Source organism: Aplysia californica, unplaced genomic scaffold (assembly GCF_000002075.1).
Source record: "Aplysia californica isolate F4 #8 unplaced genomic scaffold, AplCal3.0 scaffold00161, whole genome shotgun sequence".
NCBI lineage: Eukaryota > Metazoa > Mollusca > Gastropoda > Aplysiida > Aplysiidae > Aplysia > Aplysia californica.
The window spans coordinates 1,138,902-1,158,693 of NW_004797431.1; the positions used below are offsets into that span (position 1 = coordinate 1,138,902).

Below are 19,792 nucleotides of genomic sequence, written 5' to 3' on the forward strand. Positions count from 1 at the left end.
ATTTTGGGCACAAAATTTACAAACTCAAGATTATAAAGCTGATGATATAGGGTCTGAAACTGCTAATGCAGGTTCTACATCCTATATTTGACATGTGTATAAGTTTTGGAGGAATAAATACTAATGCATCACATTTTATGCACACTAATGTGAGATGTGTGTGTTTTTCCCCACGTTTTGGCAATGGCTCATATAGGCCTTAGATAGTCCTGGAACGTTGCCCCAACTACAATTGAAGTATCTGAATATTCAGACGACTAGGCTAAAAATTTATAGCTCTAGAAATTGAATTCGATGAAAAAAATTGCTTCTTCCCTGTCCTCGCAGAATGGCAGAATGAAAGATGACGCTGAACTCTCGGAAATCACCAGCAAAACTCGAGAACGGAAACCATTCGGAGAAATAGAGTTCAAAGTTGATTATCCCGAGCGTTCAAAGAAACAGTCACTTCGTTTTTAAGTAAATGCCCAGACTAATGGCTGTAGACTAGATCTACTGTGTAACTGAACTTTTAAGCGGATAGCTAGTCTAGAGAATGACAACGAAACGCTATTGGCCAATATCTATAGTACATAACATCCATCTTGTTTGACCTCGCAAGGGGGATGCCCGCCGCGTCATCTGATAGTGATTCTCTAGATCTAGGCCTCTCTATCTAGTGATGATTTTGCGTAGCGCACGGTTTGGACTGGCAGTTTTCAAGCTTCCCTCTTTGAGTAGTTTGAGTCTTTCCTTGTGGTTCCCTGTATTCCTAGTATACTGCTATTGCACCTCACAGTATCCATTTGCAAATCTTGCAATCTCTTGTAAACAAGTGCTTAATTTCTTGTGCTTACAAAACTAAAAGAAACAGTTCAGTCCGGTGGATTATTTGCACTGCATCGTTGAACTTTGTTTGAACTTGCTTTTATAAATAAATAGTACATGGATCTAGGCCTACTCTTAGTCTTTTTCTTCTTTCTCAGTTTACGTAGTGTACAGCTCAGAATCAATCTCTGGGCAGAAGAAGGGTGCTATATAATCAATTCAATCTCAGACGGCCACCTTTATTCTCACCCCGGGTGAGAATATAACCCATGTCTCGTTACACTATTCTCTTCTCACCCTCTCACCCAGGGTGAGAATAACTCATGACTTTCTACTATTCTAATCCCCCCCCCCACCCTGATGTGGGCATGAGGCGAGGACTCCCCCCTGACCTCTCGCAGGCCGATAAAATCACCTAGGCCCTTGGTGGCTTACCGCATGTGGTTGGAAACGAATAATAATAAGGCACTATTTCTCCGAACATTCGGGAAAATAAAGCTGGGCATTATTTCTCCGAACACTCTGAAATCACATCCTTTCCCACAAATTTAAGATATTTTAAAGATCAATTATTTTATAGTATAGGCCTACCTAAGATTGTTCGTATACAATATGGTTCAATCGGTCCAAAAAATGTCCGCAGTAAATATTTTTATATAAAAAGAAAGAAATGCTACAACTCCAAACAGTTTTTTGCTACAGATATGATGTGTTGCCTATGAAGGGTGCTGCTCTTAAACGTAATGTGTTGTGTTCACTCGTGTGCTGTCTAGATCTAGAATAGATCTACGGAGGGTTATTGATAACGACACATAGAACTGGCATCTGCGTTTGTCACTGCTGCGACCAATGTACTGACACTGGCAAGCCCCTTAATGTGTGTGATTCCACAATTTACATGTAATATCCTGTACTTAAAAAAAATAAATTACGCACATTTAGGGTTAAAACAGCCAATCTTCTTCGGACAGGTGGACACACGCCCTTATTTGTTAATGTTTGTTGTGGTTTGTGGGCTTTTCTAATTTTGATTTCTTTCTGTTGTGAAACCTTTCTTTTTCACGTTTTTACACTCATCTAAAAATCTCTAGACTAGCTCTTGAAAATTGAAATAGATATAGACCCAAAAATTTGCTCCTGTGTGTGTGTGTGTGTGTGTGTGTGTGTGTGTGTGTGTGTGTGTGTGTGTATGTATGTATGTATGTGCGTGTATGAGTGTGTCTGTGTGTGGTTGTAAGTGGAGAGTGAGGAGTGTGTATGTGTGGTTGTTTTTCAGGCTTTATTTCAGCCTTTATTCAGTAACAGTTCAAAGTATACAAAAATAGAAACACAGGATCCATTCACTCCATGGTTCATGAGTCGTTCGTCTCTTTCAGTTTCACTCATTCATTTAATTCCCCTGTTCTCTCCCGCGGCTCATCCCCGTCTGCATGACTTTCATACCCCACCCCCTCCCTCCAGGCACACACAAAGAAAATCTCACTCATGATTCCCTTGCACCCTGCGAACCATGGACAACAATATAATAGGCAAAACACTGCCTGAGCTGCATTCCTTTCGTTCGTGAGCTGTGGACCAGGCCAGGGGGGTCGGTGTCGTCGTCTTGTAGTTGCTGTCGCCTGTGGATACACTCGCACTTTCTTCCTTTCACCCGCTCTTTCACTCACACTGTCTCTCCATCCACAGCTCAGCTCGTCATACGTTCAAAAGTTGCCCACTGGTCATGTTTAGTTAGTGTGTGTACATGTGCATGATGGTGGTGGGTGTTACTGAAGGTTGTCTGTGGGCGGGCTTGCCATGCGCTGTTCCTTCCCAGACCAGAGGCAGAATGAAAGTTGGCGCCGAACTCTCGCAATAAATAAATAGGCCAAAATTCACGAGACCGGAAGCCGGAAACCGTTCGGAGAAATAGTCACTTCGTAATAATAATGTAAAAACATTTTTCGCCTCTCCAGTAAAAAAAAAGCCTCACTAGCGACACTACTGAGCAGGATGTGGGACCGGCCGGACCATTCATATTTTACACACTTTACGATGGCAGGCCTCTCACTCTCTGCATGCACACAATAAATTATGGTTCAAGGAACAGAAAGAAATGGTACAAACGTAACGAGACAATAAATGCTCTTGCTTGACAGTAGAAGGGTTGTAAATTATTCAGACCAAATGGGCGAGGGCGTTAAATCGTGTTAACTAGTTTAATAATAAAGCAATCCAAGCTCTTTTCTTCACTTTCATTTTTTTAACTTTTATTCTTTCTTTTTCTTTTTTTCTTGCCTCTTCTTTCCTTTTCTTCTTGAACATTTGGAATTTGCACCCAAAAAAGAGGGAGAGAGCCATTTTTGAAATTCTCCGGGCCAGAGACGGAAGAGCCAAATTTTTGGGATTTGTCTCCACACTGACAACTATGACTGTGACTATTCGGATACGATCAGTGACCAACATGATGCTGTGGAGCATCAGCCCTGACCCCCCCCCCAGGGTCATGCTCGCTAACCTCAGCCCTGATCCCTCTTTGGTCATTTCCGGTAAAACGAGGGGGTGGGAATTGCGAGACATGGGTTATTCTCACCCGGACCACTTCCATCACAGACAACCGAACCAAACAGTTCTGAAAGCTGCAAGAAAGAAAATAATCTGAGTCGGCAGGCTGCGGTCGTGCTGTCACCATGACTGACAAAGTGGGAGGGAATCTCTCAATGACGTCTAACAAGATGACTGTTACTATAAATATCGGCCAATGGCGTTTAGTTGTCATTCTCTAGCTATCCGCTTGTACTGAACTTACTAGGCCTACAGCCTACTGTTACTGAAGTAAGAGGTAGAAACACTGACTTGACTTGACTAGAATCTAGATATGTAGAATCTAGGACAAGGAGGACTAGACTCAAGATCTAGATCTGCTGATGAGTGAGGAGTCCAGATTAAATTAACCAACTTATTCTTTGTGAAGAAGTACTGTAGTAGACCAGTTCCATAAAAGGCTCTTTCTAAAAAGTATGCCTTCAGATACGATAAATGTAACACTGGACAGTTGCTGCTAACTCAACTAACTGAATTTTGGTTTTGTCTGAAATACAAATACTTTAAAGGCATTGCAAACTAAAATTGTGTCACGACTCGATGGAATCAGGCGCTTGTCAATTTTTGGCATGTGGAGATATTGGTATCACCTGAATGCTGATTTATTTGCCTTGTTTTCAATGAAATAACAATCTATCTTGAATAGAACTCAAGATATTTGCAATTGTACGAAGTGAAGTCACCTGGTTCCAGTGGTAAAATTAGTGAGAAAATGGCTGCCAAAGTTTGGGAACTCCAATTAGCTATAAAGGGTTCTTGAAAACAGAAAAATGATAAATATTTTGTGCCTTTAATCAACGTCTTTCAGTAAAATTCACACGGAAATGTGTTTATACGGACATACAAGATCAAGAGGTAAAGCTCAAAACTAAAAATTCTGAAAAAAATGTCCAAACTTTCGGAAAAATGCCTTTTTCTCCAATTTTTGTATTTTGACGAGCGCCTGATTTCAACACTTTAAGTATTGCAAACTAAAAATATATATTTACAGTTATTCAGTAGACCTATTTTTTGCTGTATCAGTCTAGCCATCATTATTAAGTACGGCAAGCCGGGCCGTCTAGCCGTTATTAAGTACGGCTAGCCTCTTCCCGAAAAAACAAAAGAGAAGAGATCCATGCACACGCTGAAGGCCACCAGTGTCAGTGGAAGGACTTCCGTAACGAGCGACCACCCCAACAAACATATATAATGTAGAAGAGACCTAGATCTACCCCTAACCCTGGCTCAACACCTTACCCCTACCCCTATCTCAAACCCTAACTCTACCCCAAACCCTATCCTTCTACTTTGTTGTTTAATAGTGGTCACTCGTTACGGAATTCTTCCCATGTCAGAGCTCACAGTTTTTGAGTCTTCCCCAAAAATTGTCATATAATTTATAAATAAAGGTTGCTATAATTAATATATAATATTATATATAAATAGCTAGTCTGCTAGTTTACCTTCTCTGTCAGACTGCATTTAAAACAAGGTCAAATGAAAGCGCTCAGTTTAATCTTCTCAGATCTTTACAGGTCTGGAAGTTGGATAACCAACAGACTCTAGAGGTCTCTGCTAACATGAAAAAATTGACATTTACCGCAATATTGCAATACCATACACTTTAATGGATGCCAAAGAACCTAAGAAACACTATTCAATAGATGGGGTGAGTATTTTTTAGACTCTCACGGAGACGTCTTTCAGAAGAATATAGAAAAAATTCTGTGTACACAAGCTTAGGTGTGGGTGGTTGGCGGGTGCCCTGGTGTGGTTTGCTTCTTCTTTCCTATCAAACATCTATCGTCCTTATCTCCCCTTCTTCTTTTTTATGTTTGTTACTCTCTTGTAACAGTTCTAATCTTCTGGCGCTCATATGACCTTACGCAGTTGCGAGCGCCATAAAACCTCTACTAAAACTAAAACTAAACAAGCTTAGGTTGCTGTTAGGCGGAGGCTGCTTGTGCTGTTAAGTGGACACCAATGTAGTGTATAGTGCTTTCCTGACATAGCATAGTGTGGCAACAGTAACTTACAAGAGTTTTCTTGCCAACTTTTCTGGGTGTATTCCAGTTACCAATTGATCAGACGCTCAATCTTCCAGATCCTAAGATCAGCATGCTCATTCACATTCAGACAATTTTCAGTTTTGGCCCCTTTCTAAAGAGTGTTTGATTATCAATGTAATTTGAACTACAGGTTAGAATGGTTGTAAATTATGGGGCAGGAGTAGGACACTATGTACAGAAAAAACATTATCTTTGGGGACAATGCTGGCCCCATGTGGATGTTTGCAATGCTGGATTTGGGTTATTAATTAAGAGTAAAAGTGTTGTCGAGTAGGGTTTAGGGTTAGGGGTCATTCCTCCACATTTGCACGTTTTATTTGCATTTTGCTGGATCCAAGATATAGGTAAGGGTTAGGATTAGGTCTTACGGTAACCCTTACGTCAACCCTCATCAAAATCCTTATTTTATGACCCGGATCAAGCTATGTGAGTAAAATGTGCTATCTGATTACCACCAACAGTTGGGGTCTGCTAGATCAAGCTAAGTTAAAAAAGGTTGCTTTAATTCTATTCAAAATTAGACGATATTTACTTTGGAAAATCAAAATATAATAAGAAATCTAATTTAATATTATATGTGAGGCAGCGTGGTGGAATCAGGCTCTCGTCAATTTTTGGGCATGTAGAGTTATTGGTATCATCTTAAAGCTTGTTCACTTGTCTTTATTTGGATGAAAAAAGTATCCATTTATCTTGAATACAAGTCGAGATATTTGCAAAAGAAGGAGGTGTTGGTCACCTGTTTTCAGAGGTAAAATTAGTGAGAAAATGGCCGCCAAAGATTAGTTATTTCCTTAGCTTAAGAGTCCGTGGTAACTGAAAATTTACATTTTTTGGGGCCTTTAATCAACGTTTTTTCAGAAAAATCCACCCAAAAATGAGTTCTTTAATGGGCATGAAAGGTGTTGAGCCAAAAAACAAAAATTTGATAAAAGTTCCCAAACCTGTGAAAAAATGCAAGTTTCTTCACTTTGATTATGTTGACGAGAGCCTGATTCCACCACGCTGTCTCACATATTTACTTTGGAAAATCAAAATATATTAAGCAATCTAATTTAATATATAAACAAACTCCTTGAACAAATTCCCAAGCCATTCCAACCCTGCTGGCTTGCCGTGGTATAGGCCTAATATAAAAGATGATGTGGACCAAATTTTGACAGACTCCACTGAGAAATTATAAGGAGATGGGAAAGAAACTGTAAAGAAGGAATCATTTAACTTAAACACCTGAATCCCATTAAGTTTTATCATTATTGTCAGATTTATGGTCCTTACATCATGTAAAGGATTTCAGTAGGATAATCCTAAATAACTCTCTACCCCTCTTCCCAATTCAATTTTGCGAAAGAAAAACTTAAAACAACATACCCAGTCACATAGAAAACTTGGTTTGGTCCTGACTGGTAAAGTTGAAGTAGCCTGTCTGTAGTTGTAAGATCCTAGTTGTGTTGATGAGGCATAAAACATGTATGATTTTTTTCTCCCCTCCCCCCAGGTAATAAGAGTGGCGCCCTGAAGTGTGTGTACCTGCCGGAGAGGGACAAGACCCTGTTCTGTGATGGTTGCTGTTTGGGTATCCGCGGTGATCTGCAGGGAATACTGTTGCTGGACACAGCCTTACAGACTCCGGCACACAAAACTGAAGATGTTGTCAAGATTGAGTTGCCTCTAGTGGAGGTTAGAGACATCAGTCATCAGTGCATTGTTTTTTTTAAACCAAAAGCCAAAAACATTTGAACTGCTTTTGTTTAAAAAAAAAAATTAAATCGTATAATAGCTTTTTATACTTTTTTTAAAAAGACTGCTCTTTCTGTTTTTTTCCCAAATAGTTTTTTCTGATTTTTAAAATGTATATATTTTTTTTGCTTTTTGAAAAAAAAAGCTTTTCAGCTGAAGAAGAAATGATGTTGTTTACCCCTGAGGACATAGTTTTCTGTGTGAAAGAAGAAATTATGTCATTTATGTCCGAGGAAGTGGTAGGCCTATTCAGTTTGTGTAATTCGACAGTACAGTAGATGGAGTGGAGAGTGGCTGAAGGGTGACACTGGTAGATCCTACTTCTTTTTCTACTACTGTTGTTTCTGTCTTACTTTTGGCCTGCTCTGAATGCCAGAACAGTTATTGTGTATATCCCCAAGCAAGCAAAGAAGCACAACAATGTGGACCATTTCAAATATGTTGGTCTTGATTTTTGTGTGTTTTTTTTGCCTACAGGCGACGCAGCTGCTGAAAACGTTACTAGCCACAGATCTTTCCAGCAAGGAGTATGTGGATGACTTTGCCCGGGACCTGTCTCAGGGCATTCAGAGAGCTCAGGATGCGACCCAGGGAAACCACAAAACTGCCAAGGTTTGCCTCACATCTTGTGTGTGTGTGTGCACGTGAGTGTGAGCATGTGCGTGAGTGTGAGCATGTGCGTGAACGTGTGCGTGAGTGTGAGCGTGTGCGTGAGTGTGAGTGTGTGCTTGTGGGTGAGTGTGAGCATATGCGTGAGTGTGAGCATGTCCGTGAGTGTCAGCATGTGTTTGCCTGTGTGTATTTGCATGTTATACGTATGAGTGGTTGGACGATGCCTCTAGCAGGTCCTACTTTTATTTCCTTTTTTTGTTTAATTTTTCCCTCTATAAAATGGTGGGTATTGTGTTTGCTTGCTTCTCTTTACTCAAGTAAATAAACATGATGCTAGAATTATGTGTTATCTCTCTCTCTCTCTCTCTCTCTCTCTCTCTCTCTCTCTCTCTCTCTCTTTCTCTCTCTGTGTCAGTGGGCGACGGTGTGCCTACAGATGCAGCACATGGTCCTCAAGTCTGTGTGCTCGGCCCTGATGAAGACAGACAGACAGACAGACAGACAAATTAATGTGTTTCTCTCTCTCTCTGTGTCAATGGGCGACGGTGTGCCTACAGATGCAGCACATGGTCTTCAAGTCTGTGTGCTCGGCCCTGATGAAGACAAACAGACAGACAGACAAATTAATGTGTTTCTCTCTCTCTCTCTGTGTCAGTGGGCGACGGTGTGCCTACAAATGCAGCACATGGTCCTCAAGTCTGTGTGCTCGGCCCTGATGGAGGAGCTGACCAAGACCAACCAGACGGGCCAGGGCTTCCCTGTGGCCTCGGCTGTGGTGGACAGGCTGGGCTTCCTCCTGCCCCGCAGCCGGCTCGACATCACCAAGGAGCCGGTCAACCGGGCGCTCATGTACAGCGAGGCCGCCCGACGGGAGACCTTTGCCAACTGGCCACACATGAACTACAAGTAAGATTCACTCTTGTAATTTGTAGATGTATTCCTTGTTTTGCTGCAGTACGTATTAATTGAAAATAAGCATACGTTAATGTGTCTCAACTCAAACAAATCTAATTAACATTAGTACCCTGCCTAAATTGTTATTTTTAAAAAACTGCTTTTTTCTTAGATAGCTTCAAGCATAGGGGTAAAGAATATTTTAGTTTTCAACTTTTTTTTCAGAACTAATACTTCTATTACATTTTCAAGATCAATGTTTTGATAGTGGAGTAGGGGGGGGGGGGGGGGGAACTAACAAAAGTTGCTATGTGTTTGAATGAGTGTGAGCTTGGAAGCTTAATCTGGGAGTGTCTGTAACTGTACGTTTCCCCACAGGGTTCTGCTAAACTCTACTAGGCTTTTCCTTCCTCGTGGGTGGTTGGTGGGCGCCACTGGGAGGTCTTACTTCTTTGTTGTCCCTGTTTTGTCTGTCTGTCTGTCTTGCTTTTATTCAGCTTTCAGTAGTCTTTTGTGGGTGGTTGCTGGATGCTCTGGTGTGGTTTGCTTCTTTCCTTTCAAATATCTATCATGGTTATCTCGCCTTCTTTTTTGTGTTAGTTACTCTCTTGTAACACCTCTAAACTTGTGCACTTTTATACGACCTAATGTGTTACAAGTGCTGAAAAACTCTTATTAAAACATAAATAACCTCTGTTATTGTGCTGCCTCAGCATTACAAAGTTCTGTCTGACCCCCTGGGGCAGTGCCACTGACTGTAGTGTCCCCTGGGGCAGTGCCACTGACTGTAGTGTCCCCCCGGGGCAGTGCCACTGACTGTAGTGTCCCCCCGGGGCAGTGCCACTGACTGTAGTGACCCCCTGGGGCAGTGCCACTGACTGTAGTGTACCCCCTGGGGCAGTGCCACTGACTGTAGTGACCCCCCGGGACAGTGCCACTGACTGTAGTGTCTTTAGGCCATTCCCAAAGGGGGGACATTTCTTGTTCAAGCATAGTAGAATTGTAAATGGGCTGATTCATGTCACGCTCATAACTGTGCCTGATCTACAACAGGGAACTGCTGCTTTTTCTTTCCTAATCCTTACTGTTGTCATTTTCCTCTACTTCTTTTGTATGTTTGTCACTCTCTTGTGACCTTCTATTTCCGGGGTGCCTTGATAGTCGAAGCAGACCTTGTGCTGTTGAAGCTAGAGAGGTGAGCAGAGTAAGTCTGATTCCCTGTAAGGACTTCTCTGTTGACACCCACCCCTGGCGCTCATATGACCGTATGCAGTTGCGAGCGCCGTAAAACCCTCTACTATATTAAAAAAAAAAAAAAGTTCTGTCTGCTCTGTACTTAGTTTTGAGAAACTTGATAGAAACAATGTGGAGTTTTATGCCATGTCAAGGTTTTTCAAATTCAATGCATTGATTATCTTGATAACGACTCCGATCAATCCTACGATTTTGATAAGGCTGATAGCACATTTGGTTTTTGTTCTCATGGTCTTACCAACTCAAAAAGGCCAAAAATGTCAGATAGAACCTTTTAATTCTGAGGTAGCAATTACGTCTGTGTATGTGTATGTATTTGTCTGTTTGTGTGTATGCATGTTTGTATGTTTATGCATATGTGTGGGTGCGCTCAAATGTGTACAAGTGTGTGTCTGTGTCTGCATGTATTGGTGTGTATCAGTATGTGTTTGAGTGTTTGTATTGAAATCTTAGCCAGAAACGTCCCAGTTGAGGCATTGTATGTACTGCATATATGTATCCCTCCTTCTTGTGCCTTCTTCAGCTTAGTTCAGTCCTGAGAATTGTTACTTCCTATCTCCCTCTTTCTGCCTGTATGTTGCATCCCTCTCGGCCTCAGTGGGCCCTAACAGGCAGCCAGGAAGCAGCTGGCCTCCTATATAATCTAAATGGTGGTGATGGGGGCTTGAAACATCAATTCCTACATTTTCCATGTGGTGTTCCTCCACAGATGGGCCTTGCCGGAGCCCATGGCCCAGGCTGGCTTCTTCCACCACCCCAACATCCCCGGGGACGGCGAGGACCGGGCCATGTGCTTCACCTGTAATGTCTGCCTGGTCTGCTGGGAGCCCACAGATGAGCCTTGGTAAGGACAGCCCCCCCGGGTCACTCTCATGAAATGGAAGACGAATGTTACATTACTTTCTATTGCTTGAGCGTTGCATATATCAAAGGGAAGTGTTTATTTACCCCCCCCCCCCGCGTCTTACTCTACCCAGTGGTAAAAATGTACAATGTTTAACCTGTGATAAAAGATATTTTATAGCTGGTGGTAAAATATTTCTGAAGCAGGAACTTTCTTACCATAGCTGGTTTGTTCAACTTATCTGATTACACCCCCTGCCCCCCAACCACCCCCTTGCCACAACTCCACAGGTCCGAGCACGAGCGTCACTCCCAGCTGTGCCCGTACATCAAGGGAGAGTACACCCAGAACGTGCCCCTGACGGTCACCTACGCCACTCAGCCCGCTCACTTCCACGGCCACTCCCCGCAGCAGGTCAGAAACAAGGCAGTGGGAAAAGGAAACATTATTATGATTATTTTTGTGTGGCAGCTCGGTAAAATGGGCTGCATGTAGCGCTCAGCTGGGCGGTTACGAGATATCTGGCAAAACCTAGATTTTCTCTAGACTGTGTACAACTTTGAGTGGTTCTAACTTTTACACCAAAGCAGCTAGACTTGTACTGTTTTCTGAGTCCACAACTTTGAGTGGTTCTAACTTTTACACCAAAGCAGCTAGACTTGTACTGTTTTCTGAGTCCACAACTTTGAGTGGTTCTAACTTTTACACCAAAGCAGCTAGACTTGTACTGTTTTCACCCACTTGCAGAGCTTGAATAGATCTTTCGTTCTGACCCCCATAGTGTACTGTTTTCTGAGTCCACAACTTTGAGTGGTTCTAACTTTTACACCAAAGCAGCTAGACTTGTACTGTTTTCTGAGTCCACAACTTTGAGTGGTTCTAACTTTTACACCAAAGCAGCTAGACTTGTACTGTTTTCACCCACTTGCAGAGCTTGAATAGATCTTTTGTTCTGACCCCCATAGTGTAATATTGTCGTGTTGCTTACTATATTGATGGTGTTGTGCACAGAGCTCGCTTAGTATATTGATGGTGTTGTGCACAGAACTCCATCGTTTGGTTTTACCTAATTTTTTCACTATTTGCTATGTAAGGATTAACTACATCATCTCAATCTCCCACTGTCGGTTTTGTCTCTCTTGTCGTGCAGTGTCCCTGTCTAAAAATGGCCTTTTTGTTTGGTGTATTTTTCTTTACTCAAATAAATAAACTCTTTTCTTGTCCCCCGTAGAAGATCGCCTGCATCAGCACCACCTTTAACGAGGATTTTGTAGCGACTTCCACTCGAGATGGCAACCTGGTTGTGTGGGACGTCAGCCATATTCTCAAGGTATGGAAGTGTTGTCAGGGGATAGTTGTCAGTATCAGTAATTCACTGGTTTTGACTTTAGGGATCATCTGTGGGAGAAACATGTTTCAATGCACGTGGAACAAAGTTATTTTAGTTATTTATTTGTCATTATGTGTTCAGTGGTTATCTTCATAGAACTTGACAGTACATGAAATGTCACAGGCACTCATGTGGCAAATTTTATCAAATTTTATTTTTTTGAGTGGGGGGGATCAACACATTTTATGTCCGTTTAAAAATACATTTCTGTGTTTTGTGTTTGTTTCAATGAAAAATGTTGCTCAAATGCACCAAAAAAGGAAAATTTGCAGTTGACACGGACACCCAAAGGTTGGAAGTCACCAAACTTTGGGGGCCTTTTACTCATTTGTTTTACCCCTGACAGCTGGCGACCCCCACTTCCTTCAATCCTGAATGTCTTGACTGCTATAAATGGGTGGGTTTTTTTCACCAAAAGCAAGGCAGGTGAACAAGTCTCAAGATTTTACTAATAACTCTATGTGCCTAAAAGTTGACAAGCAGCACCGATTCCACCATGTTGTAAGATATATGTCGTTGGTACATATTATTACATGGTTCTAGTAACACTGGCTGCCCTTCATCCACATTCTTGGAATGTGGAGATTGAGCTGAGCGAGAGAATGGGAAGATATTCTGTAGATGGGTCAGGTGTTTCTTTGTGTTTCAAGGTTCTGGTCGGCTTCTCCCACTAGAACTTCAACTTAGTCACAGTGTTGTAAAAGGTTTATTAAGATTTGGAATGGTACATGGAACTCTGTGAAATTATAGACTTAATTCTTATTTTAGACAGATTTTCAATGGTTTTATTTCTAGACGCCAGGGTCTTGTCTGGCAGAGCTCTGAATTATGGCTCATAAAAATGTATTATTTGTATTTTTCAACATCTAAGTTTCATACGCTCAGTATAGCACAAATGGTTCTGGTACCCTAATTTAGCAGCTGTATTTTGTGTGTATTGAAAATAAGGAAATCTTCTACTGGTTCAAGTTATGTGTTACTAAGCAAGTGCATTACTCATGTTTGGATCTAAGTGAGCACTCATTTTCTCTTATCATTGAATGACAAAGAATAGCTGTACTCTAAAATATTTTCCGATATATTCTTTCCTTTTGATGTGAAAATGTGGGGGGTTGCTGGAAGCTACAGGTTGGTTCTAGCTCTACTTCTTTTCTTTCCCTCTGTTGTTTTTTTCTGTCTTTCTTTATAGGGAGTGGGGTGTGGAGGTACTCTGGTGCATTTTGCTACTTTTCTGCTATCAAACATCTGTCGTGCTTATCTGTCCTTTTTTTTTGGTGGTATATTTCTCTCTAGTAACACCTTTACTTTAACCTGCGGCGCATGTATGACCTAATTGTGTTCTTAGTGCCGTAAAACCATAAAACTCTTTAACTTAATACTATCTTGCTTACTTTTTTTTTTCCTGTGCTAAATGAGTTATAGCGTTGATTTGCTTCTCCTTACTCAGGATCAACTGAACTAAATTGACATCGAGTCCGAAACTGAATATGTTTCATTCTTTTTTCTTTCGAATACCAGAAACATTGCCAGTTTGACATTGATCTCAACAATGCTCTAGTTGCGATGAAAACTGGCTTGCAGATTGAACGCTCGGGGGCGCATGGGAAAAGATCATTTGACAGGTGAGAATTGATGTGTTGTAAAGATGTTAATGTGTTTGATGGTGGGTCACGTCTTTTGAGGTTACTTGACAAAAGTAACGCAGTAGTTGTGGACCAGTACCAAACAATAGCTGTGGGCGGTTGGAGAGAGATTTTTAGGGGTGTTTTGAACAGTTTCAGACTCTGCACTGGAGTCCGTGGTGTAGAGGTTTGGTCCTTGGCTGCTGCACATACAAGATGTGTGTTCGAATCTGGCGTGGGAAAGTTTCTCATGGAGTATCTTGGTGATCTGCTGGAATGTTGTATGCTTCCCAGCCCGGGTTGACCCTGACAGGCGGGGTTGTAGCAACCTGCCACCTTCCAAATTGTAGTTGGGGTGAGGGGGTGAGGGGGGCACGTAAAACGCTTCGGTAAATGGCTTCAGATGCCACAAGTTGATGTAGCATAATGAGCCAGAAGTTTTCCATATATAATACATGATATATATCGTTGGTGCTGCAAGCGATCCACTTATGTCCGTTTGGGTATTTTTTAAGTCCGAGACCAAAAAATAGTCTTTGTTGTGTTGTTCCTATCGGGAATAATGAAATGCAAGAAAATTGTAAGCAGTGACGACCATAGCATTAAACTGCATCTTGGTGATATTGAAAGGTGCATCTTTGAAAAGCTTTGAGAGGGCGTAAAAATATAAAATTCACATAATTTGGACTGAGTTTGATTGCTTGCGACAGTGCCGCTATATAGGTAAATCATTATCTGACATGTATTCTGTGAGTATATCCTGTTCCCTAGCGCCCATTAGTTTGGAATGAACTGTGAAGTATCAAAGAGAGGTGATCATCTTGCCGACAAGCGTCATCCTTCCTGTGTGTATGTCATTCATTGGGGACTGGCTTCTGTGGTGTAGTGGTTAAACACTTCACTGGTGTACGCAGAAGACACCTGTTTGATTCCTGAGAGGGGAGACATTCTTATTGTCTTTCTGCTGGGATATTGTATCCCTTTCAACCCAGATTGGCTCTGACTATCAGGGTCTGAAGATCGCCTCCTAAAACGCATAAATAAAACACAATTCCGTTTTTTGCTGTTGTCTATTTAGGAAAAAGAATGATGGTCCAGAAGCGGCCTGTGATGGACACCCGCTGGAGATTGCCCTCCACGACCACAAACAGGGAAATGGTAAGGAGTCTTGCTCAGTTGAACGGTCAAGGGGATAGGGTCTGATCAAGGGGATAGGGTCTGATCAAGGGGTCATCATGTCTATTGGGGTTGGATCAATGGGTCAGTTGGGCCAAAGAGTCTACATAACAAGAGGGTCCACTCCTCTCTTTGAGCCAATTGAAAAAGTGTCCTCAAAATTCGGTAGCACCCTCTTCACAAATGCGCACCCTTTGCGAACAGAGTTACCCTTCTTGTGTTAAAAAAATCAAAGTGAAACTAGCAAGTTTTTTAATAAATAAGAATTCAAATTTCGGAAGAACGCTTTTTAAAATGGTTTCGCTGACAAAAAACCTATTTCGGAGGAAGGGGTGACTGTTTTCTTCGTTTAATTTTACTTTAGAATGAAAGGCGAGAGGTCATTAAAATTTTAAAAAACTAAAACTCCGCACTGAACGAACCCGAGCAGCTGATGAACAGCAGTCGATCTGCGCGCGCAAGTAGGTGCTATTCCTATTCTTCTTCTGGAAAAACGAAAGAGAGCTTCAAAGCAGACTGCAGCGCCGTCAGAAGCAAAGAGCGGACTTCCTGCGGACACTTTTTTGGCTGAGTGGACCATTTTGTTATGTACTATCTTTGGTTGGGTTTTGGTTGATGGGTCAAGGGGTCAAGGGGTCATTAGGTTGGTTGATGGGTCAAGGGGTCATGAGGTTGGTTGATGAGTCAAGGGGTCTTGAGGTTGGTTGGGCTTGGGTTGTCAGGTCAAGGGGTCATGAGGTCAATTGGGCTCAGGCAAGTCATGGGGGTCAACTGGACTTGGGTTGGTAGGTCATGGTATCAAGGGGGTTTGGGTTATTGACCGGCTTGGGTGGACTCAACAGGTCCCAGAAGAGCGGTAGTTTGTGTGGGAGATAAAGTCTTGTATTTTCCCTTTCCCTCGTGCTGTGTTGCAGCTTGTAGTGTGCACATATCCATGGTGTGTGGGTGGTTGGCAGGCGCTTTGATGTGGTTTTCTCCTTCTTTCCTATCGAACATCCATCCTCCTTATTTTTATTATTTCCCTTCATTTTTTTTGTGTGTGTTACTCTATAGTAGCACCTCTAATTTTGGACTTTTATATGATTTAATTGTTTTGCAACTGCTGTAAAACTACCAAAACTTATACATCCCTGTGGTGTTTTACTTTGGATCTGAAATACTTTTTTTTTTGGGGGGGGGGGGGGGGGGGAGGGGGTTGTTTCTAAAATCTTTGCTGAAGTTGATCTGTGGGCCCATAGTAAAACTCAGGAGTCAGCATGCACAATAAAGACTGTAAAAGCACTAAAGGCTGACATGTTTTGTCTTTTCTTTTTGTGTGCTGTAATATGTTGATGCCACCAGTAAGAAGGTTTGTGAATAACACCATTGATGTGACTGAGAATGGATCCAAAGCGCTGATCTTGTGAGAATTTTGTTTGGCTCTCCTCAGACAAGCATTTGCTGCCATCTGGTTCTCGGCGGCCGTCAGATGACCTGTATGTGACTTCCCTGTGTGTGGCGGAAGAAGGGAAGTGGCGAGAGGAGGCGGGCCGCGCAGCCTCCCCTGTCAAGTCATCAGCACCGGTGGGTGAGGCTCAGCTGTCGGTGCTGTGTGGCGTGATGCTGAGACAGACCAAGGCACCTCAGTCGGGGCCACCACACGGCTCTGTGGAAGCTGGCGGGGGGAGTGGCAGTGCGGGGGGAGTGCTTGATGTGGCTGGGCCCGGGGAAGGGAATCTGACCGTCCAGCTGATGAATGAGGTCAACGAGGCGGTCAGCAGTGACGTGTCCACCGTTTCTTCACGCATCATCACTGACCAGTGTCAGAGTGGCCACAACGGCGGCAACAACAGTGGTGGTGACCTCGGTGGCCTTGGTGGCAACAGCAGCTCGGAGTTTGTGATGCCGGAGTCGCGTCTGGTTCCGTACGTGGTGGTCGTCTCGCTGGTGGATGATGATGATGATGATGCTGCTGCCACTACATCGACAACGCCCGGGCAGACCAGCCCGTCCAAGAAGAAGAAACCTCTCCCCATGGCTGCCACCACCTCCTCCTCTAACTCCTCATCCTCCTCGTCTTCATCTTCGTCCACCTCGTCGACAGTGAAAGCATCGTCGTCGATGAAGCCTGGGGTGGGGATGCTGCAGCCCGCCGTCTTTGCCAACAGCACGGACGACTGGCTGCTGCACCCCTGGGAGGACCCGGACTGTCAGATTATCGGCTTCTCCCCACCGCCCCCACCCTCGCACAAGTCGTCAGGGGAACCCTCGTATGGGGCCATGGAGACGGGTGAGGAGGGCTCCAGCTCTCAGCCTCCGTCTGTGGTCCAAGACTTAAGCAACAAGTCCGGTCTGGCCAACGGGCCCAGCACCCTCTGTGATATGGTGGACTCTCTGATGGCTGAGCCCATGCCTGAGCCCACCTCACCTCTCCACTCTTTCACTTTCTCAAGCCTCGTACCCGTGTCCTCCTCCTCCTCATCCTCCGCGAAACCCTTCTTCTTCGCCAATGCAGGCGAATCGGGCCACACCACTGCGACCTCCTCAGGTTCCAACTCAGGGGGCTGCCCCCAGAAAGAGGCTCCCAAAATTGGCGGAACAGTGGTCCAGTGTCTGGAGCTGCCTGGCCAGTTCCAGCAGGAGCATATAGAAGTGTGCTCCATCCTCCCCTCCTCCGACAAGCAGCATGTGATTGTGGTTCTTTCCACCAAAATAGGATACCTCGAGAGCTCTGCCTCCTCCTGTTCCTCCTCCCCCTCCTCCTCATCGCCAGCGGAGGAGGTCCCCCCAGTGACAAATACACCTCAGGCCGAGGAGAGTTCCTGCAGGGGCGGGGTGGTGGTGTATTCGGTGAAGTGCGAGAACGGTCATGTGGTGTTGGATGTAGAGCCTGTGGCTGTTCACACAGTGGTCTCCCCCCAGGATGTGATCACTGCCACCTTCTTGTTGCCCATGGAGGTGGAAGATCAGGTCTGTTTGTGTGTTTGTGTGCGTGTGGGTGTATGTGTGTGTGGGTGTGTGTTTATGTGCCTATGTGTGTGTGTATGAATATTTATGTATGTGTGTATACAGCATAACACGGATAGGTTGAACACAGAAGACTAGAAATCACACATCCGTCTAAATGTGTCTGTGGTCCTGTTTTTTTTTTCTTCTTTATCTTTGCAAGAAAATTACGCGAAGCTGGAACACGAAATATATAGACTAATTACGCCGCCGTAGAGGTCTAAAATCAATGTTCTTTAAGGTGCACCTGAGACAAAATAATATATATTTTTTTGAATGGAAAAAGGGAAGGTCTGTAAAAACCACCTTCCTCCCTTCACAGAAGCAGCTAGCTGTGCTATTTTTAGCGCAATGCTTGGCACGCATGCCCGAGGCACTTAGCCTAGTTAGGCTTGTGTGAAACGGGGGAGAGGAGGCGTTGTGCATCTCACCGTCTATTGTTTTACCCCTGAAGTAGCAGTCTTTGTCGCTTCTCTTGATTCTCTGACACAGCTGATGCCATAACGCTGTTCACATATCCCTTGAACTACGGATCCCTTGAACTACCGAGGCCGGTCCCGACGACTTACAGTTGTCCGTGTTATACTGTTTATGATTTTGTGTGTTTGTGTATGTATGTGCATGTTTTTGTGTGTTTGTGTATGTATGTGCATGTTTTTGTGTGTTTGTGTATGTATGTGCCTGTTTTTTAAATTTAATGTGTGTATATCATGGTCACTGGCTCTCGCAAGTACACTCAACTCCATTAAAAAGACCTCACTTAAGTAAATGTGTGTGTGTGTTAGTAGAGGTTTTACGGCACTCGCAACTGCATAAGGTCATATGAGCGCTAGAAGATTAGAGGTGTTACAAGAGAGTAACAAACAAAAAAAAGAAGAAGGGGAGATAAGGCAAGGAGGATAGATGTTTGACATGAAAGAAGAAGCAAACCACACCAGAGCACCCACCAACCACCCACATAAGTAAATGTGCTTGGAATGAAAACTATAGTGGGGATTACTACAGGTGTTTACACAGAGGTGCAAGAACTAACTTATTGCCCACAGATACTGAACAAAAATGTGGTGCAATCTGAGCTCCTATTCTTATGTCTTGCAATGTTCAGCTTCACCCTCCTTTCATATAAAAAGTTGAGTAATGAATCACCACCTAATACTGCAATGGTGGCAAGTATTCGATGCCTCGTAGATTAAGACGTGAAATGGTTCTTTGTGATGTTGTTCCATTCTGCCATCAGTGCATGACCAAGTTGCTGCATGTTGGGGACTTTGTTAGCTAGTGTATCCAGTGTTGTAGTTCGTCCCACAAGTGTTTAACTGGACTCGAGTCGGCTGAATAAGGAGGCCGTTGCATGAGTTTGAATCACTGCTGCTCTAGGTATGTTGTCCAGACACATGCAGCGTGAGGTCTGGCACTGTCCTGCTGAAACAGGAATGTTTGGGTTATTTCCAAAAAGCGTTGGCAGTACGGCGCCGATGGCTGCCCAAACTGTCACATAGCTGCCAAACAGTACGTAAGAAAAACCAGTACGTAAGAAATGTTTTCCTGTTTTTGAGGGTCTGAGTTCAGAAGTCCGTTTTCGGATTGGATAATGCATAGTCTCTGTTTTCTAGTATTGTTTTCTAGTATTGTTTTCTAGTATTGTTTTCTAGTATTGTTTTCTAGTATTGCTCATCACGAAATTTCCGGGAATGAGAACAAAGCCCATTATAAGTCAATTCGAGAGATCTCTTGCTGCAGGTCTTCCCATTATAAGTCAATTCGAGAGATCTCTTGCTGCAGGTCTTCCCATTATAAGTCAATTCGAGAGATCTCTTGCTGCAGGTCTTCCCAT

At 43.3% G+C, this 19,792-nt stretch overlaps 1 protein-coding gene across 1 annotated transcript in view; it reads left to right on the top strand.

Annotated features, from left to right (window-relative positions):
• The window catches only part of LOC101845464 (baculoviral IAP repeat-containing protein 6), a gene marked incomplete in the record, with an annotated part of 131,221 nt that overhangs the window by 3,196 nt on the left and 108,233 nt on the right, over positions 1-19,792 (top strand). The window contains 9 exon segments of the mRNA XM_035969592.1: positions 6,940-7,121; positions 7,659-7,793; positions 8,449-8,699; positions 10,651-10,785; positions 11,076-11,199; positions 12,017-12,115; positions 13,694-13,797; positions 14,876-14,955; positions 16,403-17,922. Of these exon segments, the coding sequence (XP_035825485.1) occupies positions 6,940-7,121; positions 7,659-7,793; positions 8,449-8,699; positions 10,651-10,785; positions 11,076-11,199; positions 12,017-12,115; positions 13,694-13,797; positions 14,876-14,955; positions 16,403-17,922 (2,630 nt within the window).